This window comes from Gallus gallus, chromosome 20, assembly GCF_016699485.2.
Source record: "Gallus gallus isolate bGalGal1 chromosome 20, bGalGal1.mat.broiler.GRCg7b, whole genome shotgun sequence".
NCBI lineage: Eukaryota > Metazoa > Chordata > Aves > Galliformes > Phasianidae > Gallus > Gallus gallus.
In genome coordinates this window covers 8,759,569-8,784,354 of record NC_052551.1, presented here as the reverse complement: position 1 = coordinate 8,784,354, position 24,786 = coordinate 8,759,569, and the positions used below count along the sequence as shown (strand labels likewise).

Here is a 24,786-nt window from a genome sequence, read left to right as displayed (position 1 = left end):
TGAGGACGGGCGGGGTCCCGGCTCCGCATCCAGCCCCGGGGCAGCTCCGAACTCGCCGTGCCCGCGGAAGGCGCTCGGCCGGCGGGCAGCGCGGAGCGGAGCTTTGGCGTCTCCATCCCTTTCCCTCAAACTTGGTCTTTGTACTGTTGGTTTCTTTCTTTCTTTCTTTCTTTCTTTTTCCTCTTTTTATTTTTTTCCTCTTTCTCCAGTAAATAATTAAGCCCTCACCGGCAACACAGTGGTGGCTTAACAGAAATAACTGAAACGATTTCGCTTTTGCATGCCCATCCTCTCCCTTCAACATCCAAAAACCGCGATGCTGTTTGCACTGTGCTGTTTGCACAGCCCCTCGCTCCTCTGCCTTTCATAGATGTGCCAGTAGAAATATCTCTCTCTCTGCTTTTGTAAGATTAGAAATGAATACGACATTCCCACCCACTTTCGGGAGAAAAATGGATAGAAACTGGTATTGATGCAGCTCGAATTTAACCCTGCCGGACAGATCTGCTGCCTTCCTCTAAATGTCGGATACAATCAGACTTCCTTATGGAAATAGGTAATCAAAATAATGGTTATCTCACTTCAAAACAAGAGGACCGATGAGTCACCCCAGGAATACGAATGAGCAGGTGGAGGAGCGCTGTTAGGACATCGTTCAGGTGACTGCATGACCAATAGCAACTTGGATGTGGGCATGGCAGAACTCAGCCCAGCCAGGTGGTACGCAGCCCCTGGGGAAGGTGCTGAAGCTTCTGGCTGCACCAAAAAGCAGTGTGCAGGTGTGCATGGCCAGAATATCCTGCCTACAGCCAGGAAAACCAGGAGCCTGTGAACGCTCGGTAAAAACAAAACTTTCCTATGCTAACTTAGCCATTCTTCTCCCAGAAAGAATACTTTTCAAGTTCCTGAAGAGCAGTTAGCTCTAATCAAGAAGGGCAATATCAAACTGAACTTTACAGAATGAAGTAACAAAAGGTTCTACACGCAGAGACACTTCCAGACCAGAAATAGGAGGGCTCCAGCAAAAGACATACAATCATGCTATGCTCACTGCCTCTGCATTTCAAGGAAGGTCTCCCTCAAAATTCCCGTGACATAATCACATACAGCTGACTGCTCTCTATCCCCAGAGAAAGGAAACAACGCCAACAAGCTTTGATGTGAGTGCACACCGAGGGGAACTATGCAGAGTAACCACAGGGCTCAGCCTTCATCACGTTGTCAGCTCTCTGTCAATTATTTGGACACACAACTGGAAACCACGCAAAGGAGGTATTTTTATTCACTCTGCTACTCTGTCTGTTTCCAGAAGAGGGAGCCAAGCCATGAGAAAATGCAGCCAAAAATCAGAAACATCCTTCAGTCTGTTACGAGGGGTGTGTATGGATATTAATAGTGTGCACGTGTAGAGTTCCGTTAAATCCGGGTAGGAGGGGAAACGAGTGCTGATGGAAGTACAGAAGTGAAATGTATGTCATGAGGCCGAGAGTACAGAAGAGCTGAGGGCTTGGGCATGGTACTGCAACCACAGGTAGAGAAAGCCTACTTACACTCATTTGAGACACTGCTGTGTAAACTTTCAGTTCTATTGTAGGATGCACACGCATCCGACACTGCAGTGTTGGCTATTGACTAAAGTTATAGTTGAGTCTCAAAATGGAGTAGATCATATCAAGAGTTCTGGTTTTGTACTCATACTTTTCCTCCCTAAAAAATAGCTGCAGTTAATATATATATATATGAGTTTGAATTGAATATATATATAGTTTGAATTAACTTGTAACATCCATCATGTGCACAGAAGTGTTTAAACAAGTGAGAACACCGATACAGTTCCTTTCATTGCTGCATTGCTTCCTGGAGGCAAACATCCCATCAGGGTGATTAAATGGCAAACAGAAACAATTCAGAAGACAGGTGCTGACTTCAGAAACCAATCAAGAACACAATCTCCTCTTGTTTTTCCCGTGTTCAGTTTAATCTGCCAAAAGATTAAACCCAACAAAAGATTACTGGGATAATATTTGAGCTGACATACACCAGCTCTGAATTGTATCCACACAACGGTTGCATTATTTGAAGATTTTATGAAGTTCAGCACAAATTATGTCCCAATTCTGCATTTTTTTTTTTTACAGGATATGAGAAAGAGTAATAGGTTCACATGTTCCATAAAAGGCAACTGTCATCTCCTGAAGGGAAACTCCAATTGCAGTTTGCAAGGGACAACTCTGCTCACAAGGTTTACTGGGCCATCTTCACCATCACTTGATGGCAGAAACTGATGCTCACCACTCACAATGTTTGTAAGTGGAAAAGAGATGCACAGTGTGGCCAAGAAGCCACCACAAGTTGCTCTGAAGACAGGCTTAGAGCAAAATATGACTCCTACTCCATTGATATTCAGGTAATTACCTGAAGGGTGCTTTCAGCTGCTGCTAACAGGTCCAGCAGCCCATGAAGATCAGACACACAGGGATCACGCTCCAACTCAATTTAATAAGCTTCAGAATGAACTTGGATAGAAAATGGTTTGAAATAAGTTGAGCACCACTCATCTACTAGTCAAGGTTGATTTTTTGTTTTTTGTCTTAAGTAGTGCTTTTAAGCTTAGACTCAAGCATAAAAAGCATAAAGGTTATAAATTAAAAACAATAAAATCATCCTAGAATAATGTAATGGTCTCACCTATATGCACAAGGAGTGGAAAGGAGACAGAATTATGTCCAGGTAACTTCACACATTTTTAATGCTACATAAGTGCTCTCCACATTCATTTCAACGTTTCTTTTAATGCGGGTGGAAGGAGCAGAAAGTGTTGCAATGAAATCATCTCAAGATTGAGAGGTACTTCTCCCAGTTCCAAGCTCTGGGTGTTCTCCTCTTCAAAGGTCTTGAGAGGAAATGCTTTACTTAAAACTCTGCTGTTAGTTTATGGTTTCAGCAGCCTCTGGTTTTTCAGCTATATAAATTAAACAGTTCAGTAACTTTTTCCCAGAAACTACTGCCAGTATTTCATCTTCACAGAAACGCATTATCCCTAACCCTTCACAAATGACTCCATTGTACAACAGAAGCAACCAGTTTAGCTTAGAGCGGACAGGCAGAAAAGAAACATGGTAACAGCCAAGAGACAGCTATTAAGGAGACAATTTTGGAGAAGGAATGAGATTCATAGCCTAATCAAAACACATTTCAAATAAAGTCTTTTGGCAGAGGTTTGTAAGACAAGATATTTTACAACTCAACTTCTTTGTGTTCATAGCATTAATGAAAAGAAGATAATCTTACGTGCTTTCAGCAAAAGAAAGGCTGAGGGAAGAATGAGTGCAGTGTACCACATTTGTTTGCCACCATTGAGTTTGGAACAAATCTTCATACAAAAGTTACTCTCATATTATTCTAAATTAAGTGAAAAAAAAATATGTATTTTAACGCTAAAGCAAACTGTTCAAAGTGGCATTTAATAGCATTTGTTAAAGTGGTTATCTAACAAAAATGGGTTAACAAAATCCCATTCATTAGTAGTCACCAAATAAGACATTTCTCATGCATATGACAAAAGTCCATTCGTGTACTGACAGAGGTCTGTTTACTGTGTACAATATTTCCATAAATTATAATGTTTCACAGCCCCTACCATTCAAGAATATTTCAAACAGATTATATATTATATTTGTATATGCAAACTATTTTATATACACTAATATAAAGATCCTTAGAAGTACCATTATGACTACCTTTATGCTTTCTCTAAAATGCATAGCTTTCGAATATTTTCTTGCAGTTACCAAAAAACTTTACAGATTAAAGCTGCTTATCAATGTGGCATGTTCATAAAAACAAAGTGAAATAGTACTGTACTAACTTTATATTAAACCCCTTAAAAAACATGTTTTTTTAATGGAAAAAAACCAAGCTAGTGAAAATTCAAGTAATCTATGCTCACTCTTTGCCCAAATACTATGTGAAATTAACGTAGCATTCCAGAAGTACAGTGAACTTCTCAACCAGGACTGTAATACTGCATTTCTCATGGAGAAAAATGCTAGTCATGCCACAAAACCGCACTGCTTTCCACTTCATCTGGGAGAAGCTTTAGATGAGATTTAGCATGTAAGCATCAAAACAGAGGAAAGCTTGATCAGTTACATATGAAGAAATTAGAGCTATTCCAGTTTTGTTTCTGCAGTTTGTTATTAAACAAAGTGACATTAACCACACAGTTTCTCACAAACTAAAAGTTATACATGGTTTTCAGACATCAACCGAATGGGAAAAGGAAAAAAAAAAAAAAAAAAAAAAAAAGAAGGAAAAAGAACTCAACTGTTAAAATTTTGGTGTTAAAATAACCAGTCTGGGAGAAGGAAAGCCAAACCACTGCTGTAGTTGGGGGCAACTGATAGCTTGCTTGTTACATATAAACTTCGAGACCTCCATGCCACAAAATGCCTTAAAAGTGCAGAACAAAACTATCAGTAATAAATGAGAACAACTCATTTTGTTATATCCATCATCTAGCTTTAACTTAGTGCTCTGCATCTCTAATAGCTGCTTAACAAACAATGGATTCCCCTCACAAAAAAATAGCTACACAAGTAAACAGTGTTCACAGTAATGCAATCAGTAACAGGTTTTTTTTTTTTTTTTAGTTTCCTTAAGTCAGGTGTATCTGCAAAGCTTTATACAGTTTAATGCATAAGTATTCCAGTAAAATTAAGTGAAAACTAAGTTTCATTCTACAGGGTAATATCTACCATACAAGACTAGATTATGTACAGTATGGGACTGGTATGACAACTGTCAGTGCATCGTGATGTTCAGCTATTTCACCCACCACATCGGTCTTTGTTCAACAAATCGTTAATAACTTGATATACAGACCTAAAAACCTACAGATTGATTTGGCAAGATTAATGCTTACTACCACTGGATATACACCAGTGAACAGTGCTGCAAAATTAAGTTGACCTGAACATCCCATACCCACAAGATTACAATTTGTTGACTTGAAAGCTTGGACTTCACATGTAAAACATTAAAACTAGAATCCTAACTGGAGTGAGGGCAGTCAGTAAACAAAGTAATACAGGTGAAGATGAACTGCATCTCTTCAGAAAGGTATGGAAAGAATAAAAAAAAAAATGGACATTTCAGTCTTTAAAGACAGCCCTGCTCTGCTCAGCTCAAGGCATAAAAACAGCCCAAGTAGCTCTAAAACTACAATTCTTATTCAACAAGAGTAAAGGCAGATCCTGCACAAGAAGATGCATCAGAGGCTTCCATAAGTATCTCTCCCCCCACTTCATTTCCTAACACAAGTATGCCTTTCAGCTTACAAAAATCCAGTGGCCCTCCAAGCTCTACTAGCCTGCTGGAATCACTGCAGTGTCTGCAGCTGCAAACTCTATATGGAGGGGAAAGGTCCCCATTAAGAAAAACTCTCAAATGCCTCTGAGGGCCATTTTGGTCATTCATGAAAATTAAGAAAAAACTTATTTCCAACAATACTTCTCATGAAAAAAGACGGGTCACTGATCCATTATGAACATAGCTCTCACCATATAAAGCACCAAAAAGTCAGAAACAAGGAAAAAAAAGTTCTTAAATTAAGATTTACAAGTTTGTACACTATTTCCTAGGCAAAAGGTTGACCTTACTGCAAAGTTTATAGATGAAAACATGACCAGTTACTCTTAAGGGGAATGTATATCTTGCTATAACTTAAAGGTAGAAAATATTCACTGTTCTATATACACATTTCAAACAGGAGACAGTTAAACTTAACTGAATAATTGCCAATGTAACTCCATATTAACTCACTGACCACTCAACTAAGCATCAGTAGCCAATTAGAAAGCTTTGAGTTCTGTACTTTTAAAAACGTGATTTTTCCTGTCCTGTTTAATTGTTTTTTTTAAAAATGTATTATAGTGCATAGCCTAAGTCAGACTTTCAAAGAGATACAGCGCCTTTCAATGCAGTTTTTGCAGCATTCAAAAGGGACTTTTCTCCCTTCAAATTAGATGTTCATTGAAAAATCTGAATTGAGTGCTGTACTGTAGTAAAAATATTTCAGTCACAGACTGATATAAATGTATACTGTGCAGTACTATGATTGTTTGATGTCCATCTGCACACATTTTACTTGGGTTCTTCAATTGTCCCCTTGCTGAGGTCTGTCATTTTGGGGTATTTCACTTTCTTCTGGTCTAGCTCATTCTGAGCCCACAGTAGTAGTTTCAGTAATTTTGCCAACTTGGGTGTTGATTCACGATTTTCATAGTCTAGAACAGCTTGATTAACCTCACTCCATACCTGGAAAAGAAATACTTGAGTTTAGTAACAAGTTTTCCTGTGATTAACACTTGTAATGTCATACAGACATCGATAACATCACACACAGCTTGTTAACTCCTCAGAATGAGGCCGGGACAAAACTCCATATACTAACAGCCTAGAGAAACAAAGAAGCTGATTACAGTAACATCAGTTTTTTGAATGCTGCTTAAGGAATACTTCTGCTGTTTTGCATAATGCTATACAGAATTTTATAAAAATTTCAAAAATATTTGGACACTGTTTTCACCACATACGAATAAAATACATCAACTTCCTTATGAGCAAATTCTACCTTCTGTCGCTGCATCATGTTAAGCAAGTCTCCAAATGGTGATTCTTCAGGATTATCGAAGGCAAGCAAAGCCAGCGTGCGCTCCATTTCTGTCAGGCATTCCCGGCTCTCCTCGCCTTGTTCTGCTAATTGGGTCTGAGCAAATTCCAGAGCTGCTTCTGTCTCACGCTGCCGAATCAGTTCAATCAAATGCTGCTGCTACATACAAAAAAACACAGCAATATTAGCTAAACAAATTAGCAAATCTTCAGTATTTCAAGACTATAATCTTCAGTCATTAGTATGTAATTTGAGTAAAATATCATGAAAGTCATTTCTAAATATCTGAGACAAGTAACAGACTTGCCAACAAGATTTACTAGAAAAGGCAGTCTGATGTTTCCAAATAACATGTTTTGAAAATGTGTTTTACTAAAGGAACTACCAGAAATCCAGGTTAATAGCTGGTAAATCACAGATCATTCTCACCGTTAAAAGTTTCCAAGTTACTAATTAATTGTCCATGACAGTTGTTGTACCATGCCACAGATTTTCCCATTGCTATAAAAATGACATCAAAAACAAACCTTTGAAATTGCAACCATGTTTAGCCACAAATCCCTTAACATACTCTTAAACCCACAGTTTTTCCAGAGTTTCTTAACAACTTCTAAAACAGAAATAAAATTTTCCACTTGTCCTTACCTGCAAATGAAAGTAAAGATATCTGTTTGTATCTAACAGTTCTGGATGGAGGCTGTTTATTAATGAAATGGCTTCTTGAATCTGTCCTTTCAGTATCATTTCTCTGATTTTTATTCTTTCATCGAGAGTCTCTAAATCCACGCTGGGTTCAATTCCAGACTCCATTCGAAATTTCTCTGCTGCTTCTTTAAAGCCCTCTGAAATCAAAATGTTTTACCTACAAATCAGTTTTACAAAACACCTTAAAAATCAGTTTCACTGAAAAGATTTGAGTATTGCCTGCACATTTTTGTGATTCAAAGATTAACTGAAAACTGAATTCTGAACATCTGAAAAATTCTTATAAGCATGTAATCCAACAGGCATCTAGCAGTACACACTCAGTTCATTTGTAACTCAAGTGCCTTCGTTCTCTAAGGATGCAAGCATCATGTAACTTTATATGTTTAATAAAGCGTTGCTGTTTTTTCCAAAGTGGGCTCATATTTTAAGAATTTGCATGATTTTGCTTCTCCCTCCAGTCCCTATTTGTGTTTATACAGTTTTGCTGAGAACAAACAGGAAAATAAAACAAACTTTGCTTTTCTAAAAGAAATGTAGTGTTGGCAAAAGTTTTTAACGGCCACTTTGAATCTTAAGTTATATTTTTGTACATGCACAAATGATTTAGCTTACTTTATTAAGCCACTCAGATGCTCTTCTCTCATCTCAGAAGATCCAGTTGCACACCAATGTAAACAGGGGTGTAGATCAAATATAAATGCCTCCACCCTAGTATAGCTTACTGTGATGGTATGCATCATAATTGCTAGGGACAATTTCCAAGGGTTTTTGATTGCTCTAAGTATAAAGTTAGGCTATATGCTGAAGGGCTTAATAATTTTGGTCTTGAACTGCTTTGACAACAGTGTCCTTTCAGAGTCTACCTTTCTACACAGTTAAAACTTGCTTCTGATAAATACTCTGTAAAGCTTTATAAGTGCTATTTAAAAACAGCTACATATCTTGAGTTCTATCTTAATGGCGCAACAAAAGGATATCATGGAGAAGCAGGTCATTTCTGTTTACAGCAATCCAAAAATATTTTCTTCTATATCTTTTAGTGTAAGAATTAAGGTCAGTGTAATTTCAATATATCTGCCAGATCCCTGTTTTAATTTAATTGATTCTGTGTCCACTTAAGAGAACACAAGAGCACCCGTACATTGCTAATAGTCAACAGCAATCACCAAATCCTTATTTCACTCATTATAGTACCATATTCTAACAAAAGTGGTATGTGCCAACAAAATAAAATAAAAGCCTCCCAGCATTACAATGCACTATTACCTGTAACAAGGTAGTTCATGATAAGGCGGTTCATGTCTGCTCTCTGAATATGCAAGTTATTAAGTTTTTCCATCCATTCATCTTTTGTGATTTCATCAGGTTTTTCTGCATAACTCATCCTGGTCTCTTACTACAAAGAGAGAAAAGCATTTCATTTAACACAATTCAATTAAAAGCAAGTTTAATGTGTGTAAGTACTGTGCTACTACTATCTCTGTATCTTTCTAATGTGATCTCTTAAGTTAGCATTCTAAAAGACCCTTTTATCTCCAGGCATTATTTTACATTTTCTTTTTCTTCTTCCTGCACTTTCAGCCAGTTTCTAAAGCTGCTTTCATCCATCATCAAAATACAAAATTCAAATATCATGTTGTTAAATCCAGTCCAAATAAAATCTTGTCTAAAAGTTATACAGGACCCACAGCATCACCATGTAGAGCAAATGAATCAAAGTTTTACAGCTAACCAGAAAACCTGTAACAAATTTCCAAAGCAAAACCTATGTAAACAATATCTGTTCTAAGTTTTTAAAAACAAAACCGTTGACTGGATAGCTACGTATATCATACAGCCACAAAAAAGCACGCAGTGAGTGCTCCCGTGCGCAACCGGACAGCTTAGTATGACCGTCCCAGAAGCACTCCTGCCATCGCTACTATATTATTTCCTGGTGTTTTTTCTCTGATTTGTAAACAGTGCACACTGCTGACACCGAAGCCGGTATTTGTCCACTTCTGACAAGGGCAGCGAAAGGGGGAGGAGAGGCGGCAACAACAGCAACAGGCACCGCCACCCCGAGCGGCAGCGCACCGCCTCCCGCCCCTTCCCAACAAAACAGCTCTTTCTCTCCCCCAGCTCTCACCAAAGTCGCACGGACCCCAACAGCGGCAGGCAAAGGAGGACAGGACGGGCCCAGAGCTACCCGAAGGACCGAGCGCTCCCGGCCCGCGCTCCCAACCACGCGGCGTCCCCCGAACTGCAGTGGTCCGAGCCCCGCTGGGGGATCCCGACCTTCCCTCGCCTCACAACAGCCCGCTTGGCCCCGGCCCTCCGAGGCGCAGCCCCTGACCGGGCCCTCAGCGGGCCCAGGCCACTCCAACGCACGACTCCTCTCGCCACAGGCCCAGTGCCTCCCCACCGTCCGCAGCGATCGGCAACGGGCCGAGCCACCCAGCCGAGGCTAGGACCGCGGCAGCCCCCGTCCCCCAGGCGAAGGAGCGGCCCCGCTGGCGCCATCTTACCGAGCGCGCTGCGATACCGGCTTCAACGCACGAACGCGGACTCCTCCACCACCTCTGCCAGGCCTCTGGCGCGCTGATCTCGCGAGAACTGCTCTCTCAGCCAATCGGCGCCCGGAAAGAAGTGAGAAAACGCAACCATAGAGATGGGCCGCGGGATAGAGTGTACACAGTGTATATACACAAACATCCAGTGGGGCGCTGCTACCATAGAGAAGACCTGAGGCGCTTGGCGCATTAGTGCCGCTGAGATTGAAGCTGGTCCCGCCGGGAGTACCATAGAGTCAGAGCGGTTGAGGCCAGGCCTCAAGATGGCTGCCCTGCCACCTCTGGTGGATACGGTGGGGTAGGACAAGTAGTGTTGGAGGCAGCAAGGCTGCATGAAGTGTGGCTGGGGAGCAGGTCTCATCTCTTCCTTGTCAGGCAGGGCCTCTGCTGACTCCATCATGCCACCTGTCCCAGCTGCAAGGCCTACTGCTCCCTGTCTCCTGTTCCTCCTTGATATTTTAGTGCCTCAAGTGACAGTGCTGGCCATCTCTGGGACACAGGCGTCAACTTGCAATCTGCAGCCTCTGGAAGAGGTGGCAACAACCAAAACATGCAGAAAGTCACCAGTAGGTGACTATAGGTCACAGCCTGGTGTATTCATGTAAAGTTCCACCAACTTCCACTTCAGTTGCTAGGCTGGACTCTGAGCTATAGTGGCTGAGGGCTCTGATTTACAACCTCTAAAAAAATCTATATTGGCTGCTGAGAATTAATAAACTTGCCACAACGAGATCCAATACCGTTTATGAATCAAGGCACAAAGACAATAAAACAGTTCTATTTGTGTATTTATATATGAGAGCAGGGCTTAAGAGGTACATTTGCATATGAAATATGGCAAATGATACTAATTGGGAACATATAATTTCACTTATACTGAGTGGGAATATGGATACAATTACTCATTTTTCACTCCTGTTTTTGTAACTGTACCACAAAATGTAGTTTCCATTTTTTTTTCCATTACAAATGTTCCTACATTGAAATTGATACTCTCTGTAGTTTATTATTATTTTTTTAAAATTTTCTTAAAAAAAAAAACCCTCATCATTTATAGAAAGCTTTGGACAAAGAACTTCAAATATATACTAACATACACCATTAGTTGTAGCCACAGGACAGAAAACTACAGCACAGCAAGTATTATACTGTTTGGAAAGAGCTTTTCATTTAGCTTAAATCAAAGCAATCAGTCAGACACAAAAACAAATCAAAAGAATGCCCAACCCTCTCAACAAATTTGGTACTTAGGGAAAGACAAAAAGTTCAATTTCTATTTCTTATACATCTGAATCTCCAGGCTTGTTAATCTTTCCTTTAGATTCTTGTCCTTAATTCTTGTCAGCTCCTCCCCCACAGCGTGGAGTTTCTCGGGAGACTTCCATAAAGACAGAGGGAGTAGGAGAGCACCCCTCTCTAGGAGGGTTTCCTGAGCTCTCTATTGAGGGAAGTGCACCCTGGGCAAAGAGGAGACACGTGAGAGCAACTCATACCCTAACTGCTGTCTACAGGTGAAGAGCAAAGATTAGCTTGTAATTGCTTTTTAAAAAGTAGAATAATATACTGAGTAAGTAAACCGAAAAATGTGTGAGCTGCTATTTGGCAGCACGCTTGATTGTGCAGCGGTGGCAGCTGGCTTTTTCACAGACTGGGATATTCAGCTAACTGCAACAGAAGTTTCCATTTGTTCCTTTGTTGTTCCTAAGCTGAAGAAATGCAAAAAAAAAAAAAAAAAAAAAAAGAGCCAGTAACAATTCCTGTTTTGTAGCCTTGCTTGTTAGAGAAAATACTGCTGGCTTTCTTTTTTCCCCAGGTATTTTCAGGAGTAGGCCTTCTTGTATGACCTCAATGTTAACAAATAGAAATTTGTAGCCTATTTGCAGGATATTGTGATTTGCTATGGTTTTTTTTTTCCTTACCTATGCTTCCCCCAGCACTTTGATGGTAATGTCAAACTGGTTAGAGGCTGACCTTTTGTTTGAGAGAAGAGGCTTTGTAACAACCTAAATTGTAATTTGCACAGCTCTTCTTTGTTAAGCTTCGCAAGTATGAATAACCCTTGGTAAAGTATTTCTCTGCTCCTGGAGTATCTGTACTGGCTGATGTGCAGGACTCCGAGGACACAGGCTTTTTTCTGCACGCCAAAGAAAAGGTAAAGCTGGAGCACAGCCAACATAAATTAGTCTCTTCTGACTTGAAGTGATCAATATTTCTGTTAAAAAGCGGTGGAGTAGGGATGAGAACTTGCTCATTAGCTTTCATCCCTACTCTTTTACTGGGCTAACTCTGTCTCTAGTTTTTTACCTGTTGTTTTACCTGTTGTTGCTTTCTTGTTCTTAACAAATAAAAAAAATATATAGTTAGAGAAACCCCAGGGATAGTCAAGCACAGATGTATTAGCTGCAGAAGGTCTCAGTGCAATGACTGCCTAATTGTAGACAAGATCTGGGAAAGCAATGGAAAAAGCTTTTTTTCCAGTAGTGCTGAGGGCTTGGTAGATATCCTAGCATAAGCTTTTCCGGTACTTAAGGATAGATGCATAAGGTGCTTATTAAACTGTTTTGGAAGCTGACTGATATGCATTAATCTTTCTGCTAGGATTTCCCAGCAGATTTTTGGTTTTTCTTTCAGCTCAAACTATAATTACCTTTCAGTTAGAAACTACAATTACATTACGTGAGGAGACATAAACCCCCAGGAGTAAATTCCCTAAATTAGGGGAAATCAGGCTTTAAAACAGGAAAACATTAGGGAAGGGAAAGGAATTGAATGAAGCAGAGAAAAAGCTGAGGTGCTGAATGTACTGGTCGAGTGAAGGTGACACAGGTGTTTAGTCAGCAAGGATAGATAATGGACTTGGTGAGAAGGCAGTCTTTAACACTAAGATGTAGGGGTTTTGTGGGATGAAAGCATTATGTGCTTTTGTTGGTATTCACTGGGCATGCAGACTTACACTGTAATTATTACATTAAGATGATACAAGCCTCTTACCAAATATGTGTAAGAGATTAATACTTATTTCACTGCTGGGTGTTCACTGCTGTTCACTACTGGTGTGCACCTCCCTGTTTTGCACATTCCCTTTCCCTTAGTATAGAGCACTTGTTATGAGCACTCACTGGATGCTAGAGTTGGTCATTAATGATATTGTTAGCTTTTTCCAGCCATAAATCACAGAGGATCTTGATCTACTGAATCAGAAGGTATTTATTTCCCTTCCACCTGCCTTGTTTTATTGTAGCTCTGTAGTTGCAGAACAAAAACTACTGTTTGCCCTTAATAATAGCCTTGTACTTTTTTGTACAGGAATCTGTTTCTCACATCTCGGTGTTCCTCTGTGGAGTAAGTATTAACACAGTTCTGTTTTACAGGTGGAGAGGAGAGGTTGCCTATGTTAGGAAAAAGAAAGCTAATAGTAACTTTAACAACATCATCCTTAGCTTTTACTCCCAGGAGTCTCATACTGTGCTCTCGAATGTAGGTTTCTATAAAATGTAATTGCTCTGTGCTTGCGGCAGTTTGGCTCCTAGAGTGTTTTTAGGAGCCTAGACATTTTGAAAGGGTGTTTACTGGTGTAAAAGGGTGTTTACTGAGCAGTGTCTGTGCAGGGAGTCAGCTAATGCAGGGAGTCCTTCCACAGCACCTGGCTCCATAGGTAGGCATTCATGCAGCAGCTGCTACTTAATTGTTCTCAATCAGATGGAATTAAGGTAAAAAATGGAATAAGCAGAGGTGGGGAGCATAGCTGATGGAGCAGTTGGGGCTGCAAGCAGTAGGCAAACTCCTCTGCCACGTTGATCCTGTCATAGAGCTGACAAGCTGACCCTGCAAGACAAGTCGCTGTGAGCAAAACAGTATTTAGGACTCGGTACAGTTCAGTTCTGTTTAGCGCTCGGACGCGAAGCTGTGCGGGAACAACTCTGCTCCCCGCCCCAGGGCTGAGGGGAGGCACTCAGGGGCCGCGGGTTTCCCGCCCAACGCCCAGCTGTGAGGGAGCGCGCGCTGCTGGGCCGGGGGGCGGAGCTTGTATCGGCCGAAGTCCTCCGGGAGCCGTGCGCAAAGCGAGGCGCGGTGGCCGTTCTAGGCAGCGGTTGGCCGCCATATCCGTCTCTATGGTAGCGGGGGAGGAGCGGCCCCGCCCAGCGCTCTGGAGCCGTTGCGAGAAGGAAATGGCGGCGCGGCGCGGCTGAGACCTTCGGTGGCGGCGGCGAGATCCCGCACCCACTCCCCACGGTGAGTGAGGAAGGCAGGGGGAGAAGCACCGGGGAGAGGAGGAGAGCGGGAGCCGGGCCGCCGCTGCGGCGGAGGGGTGGCGGAAAAGGGACGGCCGCCACCTCAGGCCTCGGGGCTCGACGAGAAAATGGAGGCGGGCGGTGCGGGCCGGGGCGGCCGCAGGGCTGCGGGGAGGGCCGGGGGGGCGGCGCGGCGCGGCCTGTTTCCAGGGGACCGTCGGTGCGGCTGCGGGGCGAGGGCACATCGGAGGCCTGGCCCGCTTCCAGAGGAGGTCGGCGACACATTGCGGGGGCCCCGGAGGAAGCCCCGAGCCGCCGCCCCGTAAGCTCCTAACGTGGTTGGGCCGCGGCGGAGAGGACGGCCTCTGCGGGCGGAGCGGGCAGGAAGGCGGGCTCCTCCATCTTGGGGGAGAGAGAAGGAGAGGACGGGCGTGCGCTGAGCCGATCGACGTCACGGTTCAAGCTGACGGCGGCGAGCTTCTCTGTGACGCTACAACCGACATAACCGCCTTTTCGGTCCCGTTCAACGCATCCCGCTACCGGACGAGGGTTTCTCCGCCGCGGGCCCGTTAGGCGGCGGGGTGCGGGCGGAGCGCTGCTCCTCGGCACGCCGCCTGAGCGCATCCGCGGCCGGGGCTCGGGGGTGGGTCCCGGCACGAGGTTACGGGTGTTTGCGCTGGGTGATGGAGACGGCTCCTCAGTGGTGAGTTCACCAAGAAAAGTAGAATTTGAGCATACGCTGGTGTCTTGTAGAGGAAGGAGAAGGGGTTGCCTCGTTAGATAGTTAATGCCAGTAATGTATTGAATATTTATGCTAGTCTGGTACTATTTATCTTCCTCCCTCCCCATTAATGTACTTCAATACTGTCCCTTGGAGGTAACAATGTTTTAGAGCTGCTTACGTGCCTTGCACAAAGCTGTGCTTTGAGTGTGACCAAATACTGTTTCATACAGTTATCCAAGCAATAGCTCCATTTTAGTAGTGGGTGAATAAGATCCTATCATCTTAGCTTGCCATTTAACTTGGAAAGAACACTTCTGTCTTTTTAATAAACTGAAAATTGTATATGGGTTACACTCTTCTATATATACAATACTTAAAAACAGTGTAATGTTCTTGTTTTGTTGCACTGGTTTTCTTTTTTTTGGGGGGGGGGAACTTCAGGAAGGGAAAAAATGATGACTCCTTTTATTTAATGTGCAAGGCTGTGTGTAGCATTCTTAAGATCCTTTTAAAAATCATTAATATTTTAGACTCTAGATAATCTTTTTGAGACTGCAAAAGTACTTCTTTTCAGTGCTTAATCATCACAGCCTTCCTTAAGTATATTCTTTGACAGTTGATATTCAACTGTCTTAATTTTATAAAAACTTTTCCACTTAAAACTATTTATATAAGAGCTTCTTTTGAAGTGGTAATGTCAAGAAGTAGAGCTTCAACTATGTCTTGTTGATACATTTATAGATGAAATTTACTAGCCATTTAAGCAGTTGGATTTCTGGTCAATGAAAAATGTCAATATGTAGTTAGTTACTGTTTAAGTGTAGTATTTACTGTGTTAATTGTAATAGAGATTTTGGGTTGTGCTCTGCCTTAATATGTGCTTAATTTAATTGTGCTTAATTGTTACTGTTCTTTGACATTTCAAGCTTCCTATAGGAGTAAATATAGAAGTATGCTCAAGATAGCTATTGGGAGTTAGGCCTTAAAATGTTTTCCTTAATGGTTCCAGAAACATTGCACAAAACTTTGGTGGAAGAGTAATGACTCGTGTTAGACTTCAGCCTGCTTTGATTTGTACAACTCCAGTGACTTGCAAGTCAGATCACAGTTGAATTCAAGACCAGAGTTTCAGTATTTTTTCCCCAAATGTTTTGGCTTGTTTCATAAGGAGTATTTTAACTTCTGTTGGCGTGCAGATGAACATTGTTTTCCTGCTGCAAATTTATGTACACTATGAAGTATTTATTGATTAAAAAAAAATTGTAAGCTCATACATACAGTTCATATAATACTTTTCATGCTGTATTGTTCTTTGAATATAAAGAAACAAAACAAAACCAACAGGAAAATATGAACAAAAACCTCAAACTTAGAAAAGCAGTGCTAATAGAGCTTAAGAGCACAAAATAGCAAACAAAATTGAGCATGTTTCCCAGTGTATGATGTTGGCTCTACTTAATTCTGTTTCAAGATTTTTCTGGGAGTAGATTATATTATTTAATTGCAGTTTAAGACTCTGTCTGTAGGGTTTTAACTGCATGCTTTTAGTTCTGTAGAACCTGAAACTTCAACCAGAAATCTTAAGTGGAGAGAGGAAGGGGAAGGATTATAAGGATTAGGCTGGAAGATTATGAAATGTAACTGATAGAAATGGAAAGAGACAGGACTGTACTAAGCAAAGAGTAAGATGAGGTGGTTTCTTGTTGACAGAAGTGGTAATGTCTGTCTGGGTTAGTTTTACACTCTGAGCTTTTTCTGCCTAACATCTATGGTGCTTCAACGAGTAGGACAGTGGCAGGAGAAATGCAAGTAAATTGTACCCAGTTTATGCAGAAATTGCTCTCAGTCGTCCTCCTTAGGACCATTTTAGATCTGTCAAGTACACTCTGAAGGTATTGCCTTAAAGGTTGTATTTACTGTCATGTTTTTATAAAATACAACTTCAGAGATAAGTTAATAGAATAATGAGTTTTAGTAGAGTTACTCTTAAGAGCATTGTTAGACTTGGAGGTTAACAAGTATCTTAAAATTCCCACTAGGGAAGACACAAAAATAAATGTGTATTAAGTGTGTTCTTGTGGTAAATCCTAATTGAAATTGGTATTTGAACTGTTGACTGTGCAGTAACATAATCAGTGTACTGTAATTACTGTACTTGACTGTATTCTGAAGGAAGATCTCATGTTTTTTATGTCATATAATGACAGCTTTTTGATGGTGTGAGAATGAAATTGATCACTGGTTTCATATGTATTTTAGCTCACTTTCTACTTCATATTAGAAAGGGAAAAAGGTGTAAAAGCAAAGCATTTTTCTTCAGCAGCTGGGCTGATAGGATCAGAAATTGTAATCCTGCAGTTGCTCTGAGTCTATTTCTGTACACTTAGTTCTGCTGACAACCGTGATTAGACATGCCAGAGGATACAGATAGATTCGTGTAAAACTAATATATATGTTTTAGGAAGTATAGCTAGTTTGTGTATTGTAATAGTGCCAATTTGACAAAAAGCCTGCACAGCTTTACTAATTAGTATAAAACTACTGAAGGAGAAGAGGGAGTTTTAAGTACAGTGTAAGTATTCAAGCTGAAACTTGACAATTCTATACTTGCTATATCGTTGTATGTTTAAAAATAAAGAAGCAATGGGATCTTGAAGAATTAAACTGTTCCTGTTCACTTAACAACCCAGTATTTGTAAGTCACAATAAAGAACTGATCTCATTGGTACTTCAGTGGAGGAATATCAGATGGTGTGAATCAGTTTCCCAAAGCTCTTTGTTTCCTTTGCAGTTGCTGAAAATACGTTTTCAGTGGTGCTGAAGAGGTCAGGTTTTGTAGCAGAAGTTAAATATTTAAAAAAAAAGTTGTATGTATTTGTAAAATACTTTCATTCAAAGTGGTGAAAAAGGAATGGTAAAGATTACTGTATAGTGAGTAATAACCAATGACAATCTAAGTTTGTAGTTGGTATCTCTGTTTGCTAAACATAGGACTGTGGCTTACAAAATTGGCTTCGTGGTTTTGAAGCCATAAGGAGTTTTTGGGTTTTTTTTTGCTCTGGAATACAAGCTTTATGACCACAGGAAGGTGCCTTCCCCCCCCCCCCCCCTTTTTATATAAAAGGGAAAAAAGAGCAGAACTGTGCTGTTTGGGATTGTGCTTACAGTGGTTCTTAACATTCTATTTGCCATGTCATTTTTGCTTGTACTGTTCAGACCTTGAGAAGAGAGGTAAACCTGATCAAAAACTTCACATTTATTTTTGTTGCTTTGGGTAAACTCTTTTTGTTTAGAGTAGGTCTGGGATTAGCTTGCACAGAAGAAAGTGAAGAAAAGCTTTTGATGGTGTTACAGGTGTACTAAGAAAGTTAGTTCGATAGTAAGCCGTTAAAGTCTCTGCCTCGTGTGAAGCTCTGGGGTAGAAAATACCGATCACATCTCTATAATATTTTTTTCTTAAAATTAAAATTCCCATATCCTTAAATTGGAAATGCTTAATCACATCAATAAACAGTTGATAGATACGGACCTACACTTTGGAAGATGTGCATAGTGTGTCATAGTGCCTTAAGTTGAGGTTTGGCTTTTAATACAGTTCTGTCAGGACCATTGTTGGTTACGGTTTTTTTTCCCAGCTATTAACAGTTATGCTGGCAGAAGGTCTCATGTACAGAGGTACATTGGACTCTGCTTATGTAGCTTTATTCATTCAGAGAATGTGTGAACTTTCAGTCTGGCTTCTTCATGAGATAAACCCCTTCTTTACATAGAAGGGCCTGTACTGATGTGTTGGTAGAGCTTTCAAATTCAGTGTGCAGCTGCACCATTGAAACTGTATTGCAATGAAATGGTGCATACCTGCCACCCCACCCTGTAAAAACAACATACAGGTGAAAGTACAATTTTAATGGTGCTATTACCTCTTTGTGAGGAACGTACACCGCTGCTTTGTTGATTAGGAACTGTACCCCTTAATGTTTCTGGCGTGTGCAATTGTAACAGCGAAGACAGATAATATAGATATGTTCATAGTTCTGTTAAGTAAAACTGTAATGTTTCCCAGGACTCTGGAGGACTTGTTGCTAAAATGCCTTGAAGGCTTCTGTGAGAAGTGGTTGTTCAACTGAATTTAGCTGAGAGAAAATCACTTTGATTCAAAAAAAAGAGTATTTCTGCTACTTGTTCAGAAGAAAATAAACTTGTGATACTCTGTGCTGTGCTGATTCTGCTACATTAGACTGGTTCATCCTTTCTTTTTGTTTTTTTTTTGAGTGTTGTCCAATAGAAGGATATTTCCAATGTTTTTCATGGGAAAATTATTTTAAAGCCTGAGACATCCAAATAAACTTAAGTCTCTGTATTTTGTGTTGCATAAGCCAGGGAGCTGCATAAACCACTTGTTTTAGTTGGGTAGCTGTGTTATACTCTGCAACTGCTCACTGTCTTTTTGCAGTCTTACTGTTGACTGGAGTCCACTGTGTGTCTGTGATAATATGATTTCGTGCTTATGCATTAAATTCAATGCCTCCAGAGATGCCACATTCACTGACTGTGTGCAGGACTGCAGTCCTGTTTGTGGCAGTGGCTTTCTTAGGCTCATGTAAGGTAAGTGAGTAACCTGACACAAATCATGGGAGGGATGGGATGATGGTGTAGACACACTGTAGAGGGACTTAAAACAATGAGTGACTGAAGCAGTTTTAATTTGGAAAGGTTCTTTATTACAAGAGCAAACACCATGTGAAGGTGGTTTCTTGTAGTAAACCTGTTTTCTTAATTTCTTTAAATTAGCTGCCAAATTGGTTTCGTTTGCTAGTGGATTTTGTTCTGTTTTTTTGATACCTTTCTTAAGAGGTGAAACTGATCTTCCAAGGGTACAAGTTCTCCTCTATCCTGCAGTACATCAGTTTCTGTCTTGGGTCAGCATGATCTCACATTAGTCATGTTTGTTATCTTCCATTGCTTTTGTTAGGGATTTAGACAGGGTGCTACGCAACACTTTTCAGTTACTGCAGCTGGGCTTTGTGAGTATTGTTGCCTGTCTTTGTAAAGGTGGGTAGGCAGGTGAGGCAGAAGCACAGGAGCTCCAAGTGGAAGGATGTAGTATGAGACTTGCAGATGTTATTGCTGCCATCTCTGACAAATATCATATCTTGTATGCAGGATTGGAATACTTCTGTGATAGTAAATGCTACCTTGAAAGTAGATCTTGATGCTTTGTGCTGTTGTGAGCAGAGTTCATATTTGCCTAGATATATTACAGCTTCACGCAGCTTAAATTTCTTCTTTAAGAAGGGTTGATTCTTCATTTTATTACTGTGGGGGTATTTATAAAGAATATGGCTGTATTATAGAGTTAGATATTACTGAATATGCATTGTTGAAATTACAAGGTGTGCTAATGTTAATTTTTTTTAACGGGAAATAATGTATTGGCTCTGGAATAGGAAGGAGTTAATTTCCACTTCTAAGCTGTTAGTACTGCAGTAGATTTTTGCAACGTTATTTTTGATTGCTTTTTATAGTCTTATAATAAGCAGCAAAGAACTCTGAAGCAAATTGTGTTTAACCACTTTCAAATGTGGAGTTTTTAGTGGTATAAAATGTATTTACTAGGAATGTCTGGGCTTCTGACCTTGAGCCACAGTGTATCTGTAGCAGTCAAATAGTGAGATAGTAAATCATTCAGGGAGCGGAGTTGGGAAATATAACTCAAATCAGTTTCCCCACATCTGGAGCTAATCATGGTTGCTACCTTTCTGCTTGCCTTTCTTTACTGCATATCTTCTGTTTCAGTGTTCCCACTTCAACTCTTGGAAAGGTAATTTCCTCCTTTCAGAAGGAAGGTATCAGAATTAGTAACCAGTGGGTACATTCTATATGAAAGTAGACTATATTCTAGTTGAACGTATAGGAGAAAAGATGGTACACTGTACAATCAAAACTTTCTTAGCATAGGTGTATCCATTTTGTCAGATCTGTACGTACTGACATACGCCAGCAAATGTCAGGGACTGTCAGCCTTGAGGTAGGTTTGGACTGAGTGAGTCCTCAGAAAAGTGGTGGAACACGTCACATTTACAGTTGGTATCTGTTGCTTCTCAGATAAGTAGTCTGCTCTTGCATCTTTCCTGAGGGAGCAGGTGGAGGGAACTGCACTGCAGCCGTGTGTGTATGCAGCTTTTTCCATTGCTAGTGCTGAACCTATTTCCTGCTGTTCTTAGGGATCAGTGAAATTTACCTCTTCTCTACTTTGTGGATAAAACTTCTGATCTATGTGCATGATGGGTTTTGCCCTACTGACTTCTTCTGAGCTGCTTTTGTGATGATTGTTGATGCAAATGATTAATTTCGCTAATGTGAAGTAGAAAGAGTACAAGTTTCCCAGATGTGATCTTCGACAAGTTGGGGATAAAAAGTAATTTTCAGCGGAATAAGGCTTCCAGCTGGGAGTGACATCAACTAAACTATGCCAGAAGTTGTTTTACTTGCATCAGAAATGATGTCCTTATTTGACTTCTCAGACAATCACATGATATGATGTGATAATTAACATATTCACTTAAGAATTTTTGAATTCTTCTAGTTGAAGCTAATATCTTAAATCATGGCCCAGGCTTTTTTGCCTGGATATGGAGTTGAAATTGGTCATTGATTAATGGTACTTGCTTTTAATAGCTCTTAATAAAAGTAAGCCTTTTCTTGCACTTCAAATTTCTTTGTGGATGCAAGTACCTTTCTGTATTCTATTAACTCTAGCTTTTGGGAAGTTGCTGAACCTTACATTGATCCTTGCGATTATTGGAGATCTTGGACCTGTCTTTGGTCCTAACATTGAGTATTGATAATGTATCTGAAGCATGAACTGATGCTTTAGTGGACTTAGCAAAGCAGCCAAAGCCTTTGTCTTCCTGTTAGAGCAGAAGTAAGCACCCATTTTTAAGTAACAGGGCTAAATGAATCAAGTCCTGCAGGTGCTAAAGTCTGTAGTGTGTCTGAGCATGCAGTTAACCTTGCTTGCTGTGTTTATGTGGGGGTATGTTATATGTGAGACATCTCAAAATCAAATACATTTTTGTATGGAAATTTAAAGGCACATAAAGAGATGAGAACTCATCTGGATGTCAGCTGGATGTCATTGTTTGGACTAAAACACTTATTCAGGGTATTTGGATAGCCTGTAAATTTGTAGGTTCAGGAACTTGTACAGATTACAGCACATTATCTGAGCACAGAAGAGTAGCTCTAATCTAAGAACATGCAATACGGTACAGGATATTTTGCTAATTATAGGGACCAGCTCTAATGAGAAGATGAAGAACATTATTCTTAATAGATAAATTCCTCAGGAGGTAGATAGCTGGTAAGCTGAAATTGGAGAATTTACCCTGACTTTTGCCTTTGCATTTTGTTTGTACCCAAGCTCTCAGATGAAGGAGAAACTCTCTTGGTTGCTCTTAATTCGTGTTAAAAGTAATGTTACTAAGTTGGCTTTCAGTATCTTTTTCAAATGGGGTCTTCCCAGTTAACTGAGACAGAAAATGCATCATGCACTTAAAATAAGTTCTGAAAAAGACAGGGTTTTTATGCAGTCTGTGGACACATTGAATGCTTATTACCTCTTTAGGGCCAGTGAATTGGAGATAATTAAAGCAATTTGTTAAATGAATCTTTGTCTAAAAAACAGAAACACAAAAAAGATGTAGCTGTTCTTTGAGAAGTTTGTTCTGTCATTTTCAGGGTTAAGATGATAGTTGTATTGAGGCATCTAGAAGAGCTTCATTAAATTAGCCTTCTGCAATTAGAGGTATCTTCATGTTGCCTGTCCTGCAGTTACCTTCTCTCATCCATAGGTAACTTGTTGTAGCTGACCTCTTCCTTTTTTTGTGTGACATTTGTGAACTGTTTGGTTACAAAAATGGCAGTAAGCAGTAGTATGCTTTTGAGGTGTTGTCTGAATATGAGAATGACAGCGCATTTACAGAAAAGAAAGAGGAGATTATAGACTTTCCTTTTTTGTTTATTTTTTAATGTACATAGTGTGATTATGAACAACTCCTGTCACAATAGCAGGATTTGGAATTTGGGAGTTTTTCTGCCTCCTGTTAAATCAGTTGCTCATGACTTGTAGGCTGAACGATACAGGATTGCATCTAGAAGGATGTTCAGTGTGATTGCTGGCTTCCTGCTATTCTCGCTTCTTGAGAGTAGTTGATCACATCGGAACTGTAAACTTCTGATCTGATAGAATAGGTATATCTGATAGAATACCATAAGGACTTCAGTGGTTTTACAGTTTTATTTTCTTCTACTGAAAACTTTATCTATGCTTAGGGTTTTGTATGTTTTATTTAGTGAGTTTTGTGTGGTTTTTTTTAAACGAGATTTTTTGTTTTAATGCTTAGGATACTTTGGTTGCTTCTGAAATTAAGGTCCAAGATGAATTCAAGTGCCTGGGTTTTTCAGGGGAAATATGAGCATTTTCCTGCACAGTAATGGAGTATGAAAAAACATATGTCAATGTTTTCTGGATCAAATATTTTTCAGGATACTCTGTGTCAACTTTTTGCTCTACTTCTAGACAAGTGACTGTTGTTTCACTGAAATGCTCACACTGTGGTTTGCAAGCTTAATACATTGATCAGAGTTTGAAAAGGAAATCTTGGCCGAGGGGACAGATGGGGAAGTACAGCTGGTTAAGGTGCGATGAGCTCTTGCTGAGTGGCAGCCGAGCTGTTGTTGCTGCTTAAAAGGGCTCTTGTTCTCTTGTACGTCTTTGCATTAGTTTTGATACTAATTTTTCATCCTTTCACTCTTTGGGGGTTGTTTTTCTGCTGGATTCTTAAACCTGGTCTAGTTACCAAGAATTCAGGTGGACATTTCTGTGATGAGGATGGATGAGTGCATGTGGTATAGACCACATGTAAGTGTTGTGCAACCAAGCCGGGGGCGGGGGGGGAAGAAGCATAGCAGAGCAGCAGCCCAAGTAATGTTAGCATTGCACTTTGTTCTTTGTGGTCCATAACTGAATTGAATAAGCATTTGAATCCATTGTATTATGAGGAACTGTTTTGTTACCATTTTAATCTCTAAACCTTGATGTTCTATTGTCAAGGCTTCTTTCGTGAGAGGGAAAGAGCTATTGCCTTTTAAATAAATTCATAACTTGTCTTTGTTTACAGGTAGCCTTAAAGGCTTAAGTATTTTCCAAGTGAGGATTGCTTACTGCAGAAGTTCCTAACCTAACCAAAATAAATGCATTTATTATCAATGCTTTGTTCTGCCCGATCTTTTTTAAAGATGGTCTAAACTTTTCCAAAGGCAGGTGATATCCCTTTTAAAGGAGATGTGGGGCAAAGGCAGGAGGATGTTTTAGAGAAGAACCAAGTATTTTCATAGCAAATGTAGGGAGATAGTTTAAATATATTAAATTCTTAAACCTTCCACCTTGAAATTATTTTAAAATTTTAGTTTTGTTAAGAGTTTTTTCATCTGTGTAATAGAGAGAATAACAGGTAATAGAGGTAATAATAACATCATGTCTTGGTTTAAAACAAAAAACCTCACCCAGATTATTATTGCGTAGAATTTCTTGATTTAAAATTGTGTTAAAAGATGTTATGTTAAACTATAAACTGTGTACACTGTGCAGCCTCCCCGCTGGGTGGAGTATGACTGTCAGACTGAAAAAGGTATTGCATTCAATGAGCCAGAATATCTGCTGAAAAGATGCTAGTTCCACTTGGAGAACAACTTAGTGTTATCAGCTCTGTGGCTCAAAACAAAAATTGTGAAGAGCATGTTGCTCAAACAACCCTTCATACACCAAGATGTAACTGTAGAATATGAAGACAGTGATCTGTATAGACAATTCTTTAGTACATATTGGATAAATTA

The 24,786-nt window shown here is 40.2% G+C and overlaps 2 protein-coding genes, 1 long non-coding RNA gene and 1 other non-coding gene across 4 annotated transcripts in view; 3 read left to right on the top strand and 1 right to left on the bottom strand.

Annotated features, from left to right (window-relative positions):
• Window positions 1-17: 17 nt before the first annotated feature.
• MIR6567 (microRNA 6567) lies at window positions 18-124 on the top strand. Its single transcript, NR_105433.2, has one exon. It is a non-coding gene; the product is annotated as a microRNA 6567 (primary transcript).
• LOC124417333 lies at window positions 81-4,992 on the top strand. Its single transcript, XR_006931919.1, has 2 exons — window positions 81-1,531; window positions 2,139-4,992. It is a non-coding gene; the product is annotated as an uncharacterized LOC124417333 (long non-coding RNA).
• GID8 (GID complex subunit 8) lies at window positions 3,446-9,960 on the bottom strand. The gene is made up of 5 exons (NM_001007871.2): window positions 9,889-9,960; window positions 8,648-8,777; window positions 7,319-7,515; window positions 6,635-6,832; window positions 3,446-6,318 (listed from the first exon to the last, which is right to left on the bottom strand). Exons 2-5 carry the CDS (start codon window positions 8,763-8,765, stop codon window positions 6,145-6,147), a joined length of 687 nt encoding a protein of 228 aa, NP_001007872.1. The 5' UTR covers window positions 8,766-8,777; window positions 9,889-9,960; the 3' UTR covers window positions 3,446-6,144.
• A 4,110-nt stretch (window positions 9,961-14,070) lies between these two features.
• The window catches only part of DIDO1 (death inducer-obliterator 1), a 47,343-nt gene continuing 36,627 nt past the window's right edge, over window positions 14,071-24,786 (top strand). The window contains exon 1 of the mRNA NM_001012832.3: window positions 14,071-14,166. The gene's annotated coding sequence lies outside the window, so the exon portion shown is untranslated. The remainder of the gene's footprint in view (window positions 14,167-24,786) is intronic.

What these genes read in the sequence shown, in the direction of transcription:
- GID8 (NM_001007871.2), bottom strand. Translation starts at nt 8,765, where the DNA reads ATGAGTTATGCAGAAAAACCTGATGAAATCACAAAAGATGAATGGATG. An exon ending in ATCTTTACTTTCATTTGCAG is followed by an intron (nt 6,833 to 7,318) that starts GTAAGGACAAGT and finishes TTTTGTATGTAG; the next exon opens with CAGCAGCATTTGATTGAACT. An exon ending in ACATGATGCAGCGACAGAAG is followed by an intron (nt 6,319 to 6,634) that starts GTAGAATTTGCT and finishes TTTCTTTTCCAG; the next exon opens with GTATGGAGTGAGGTTAATCA.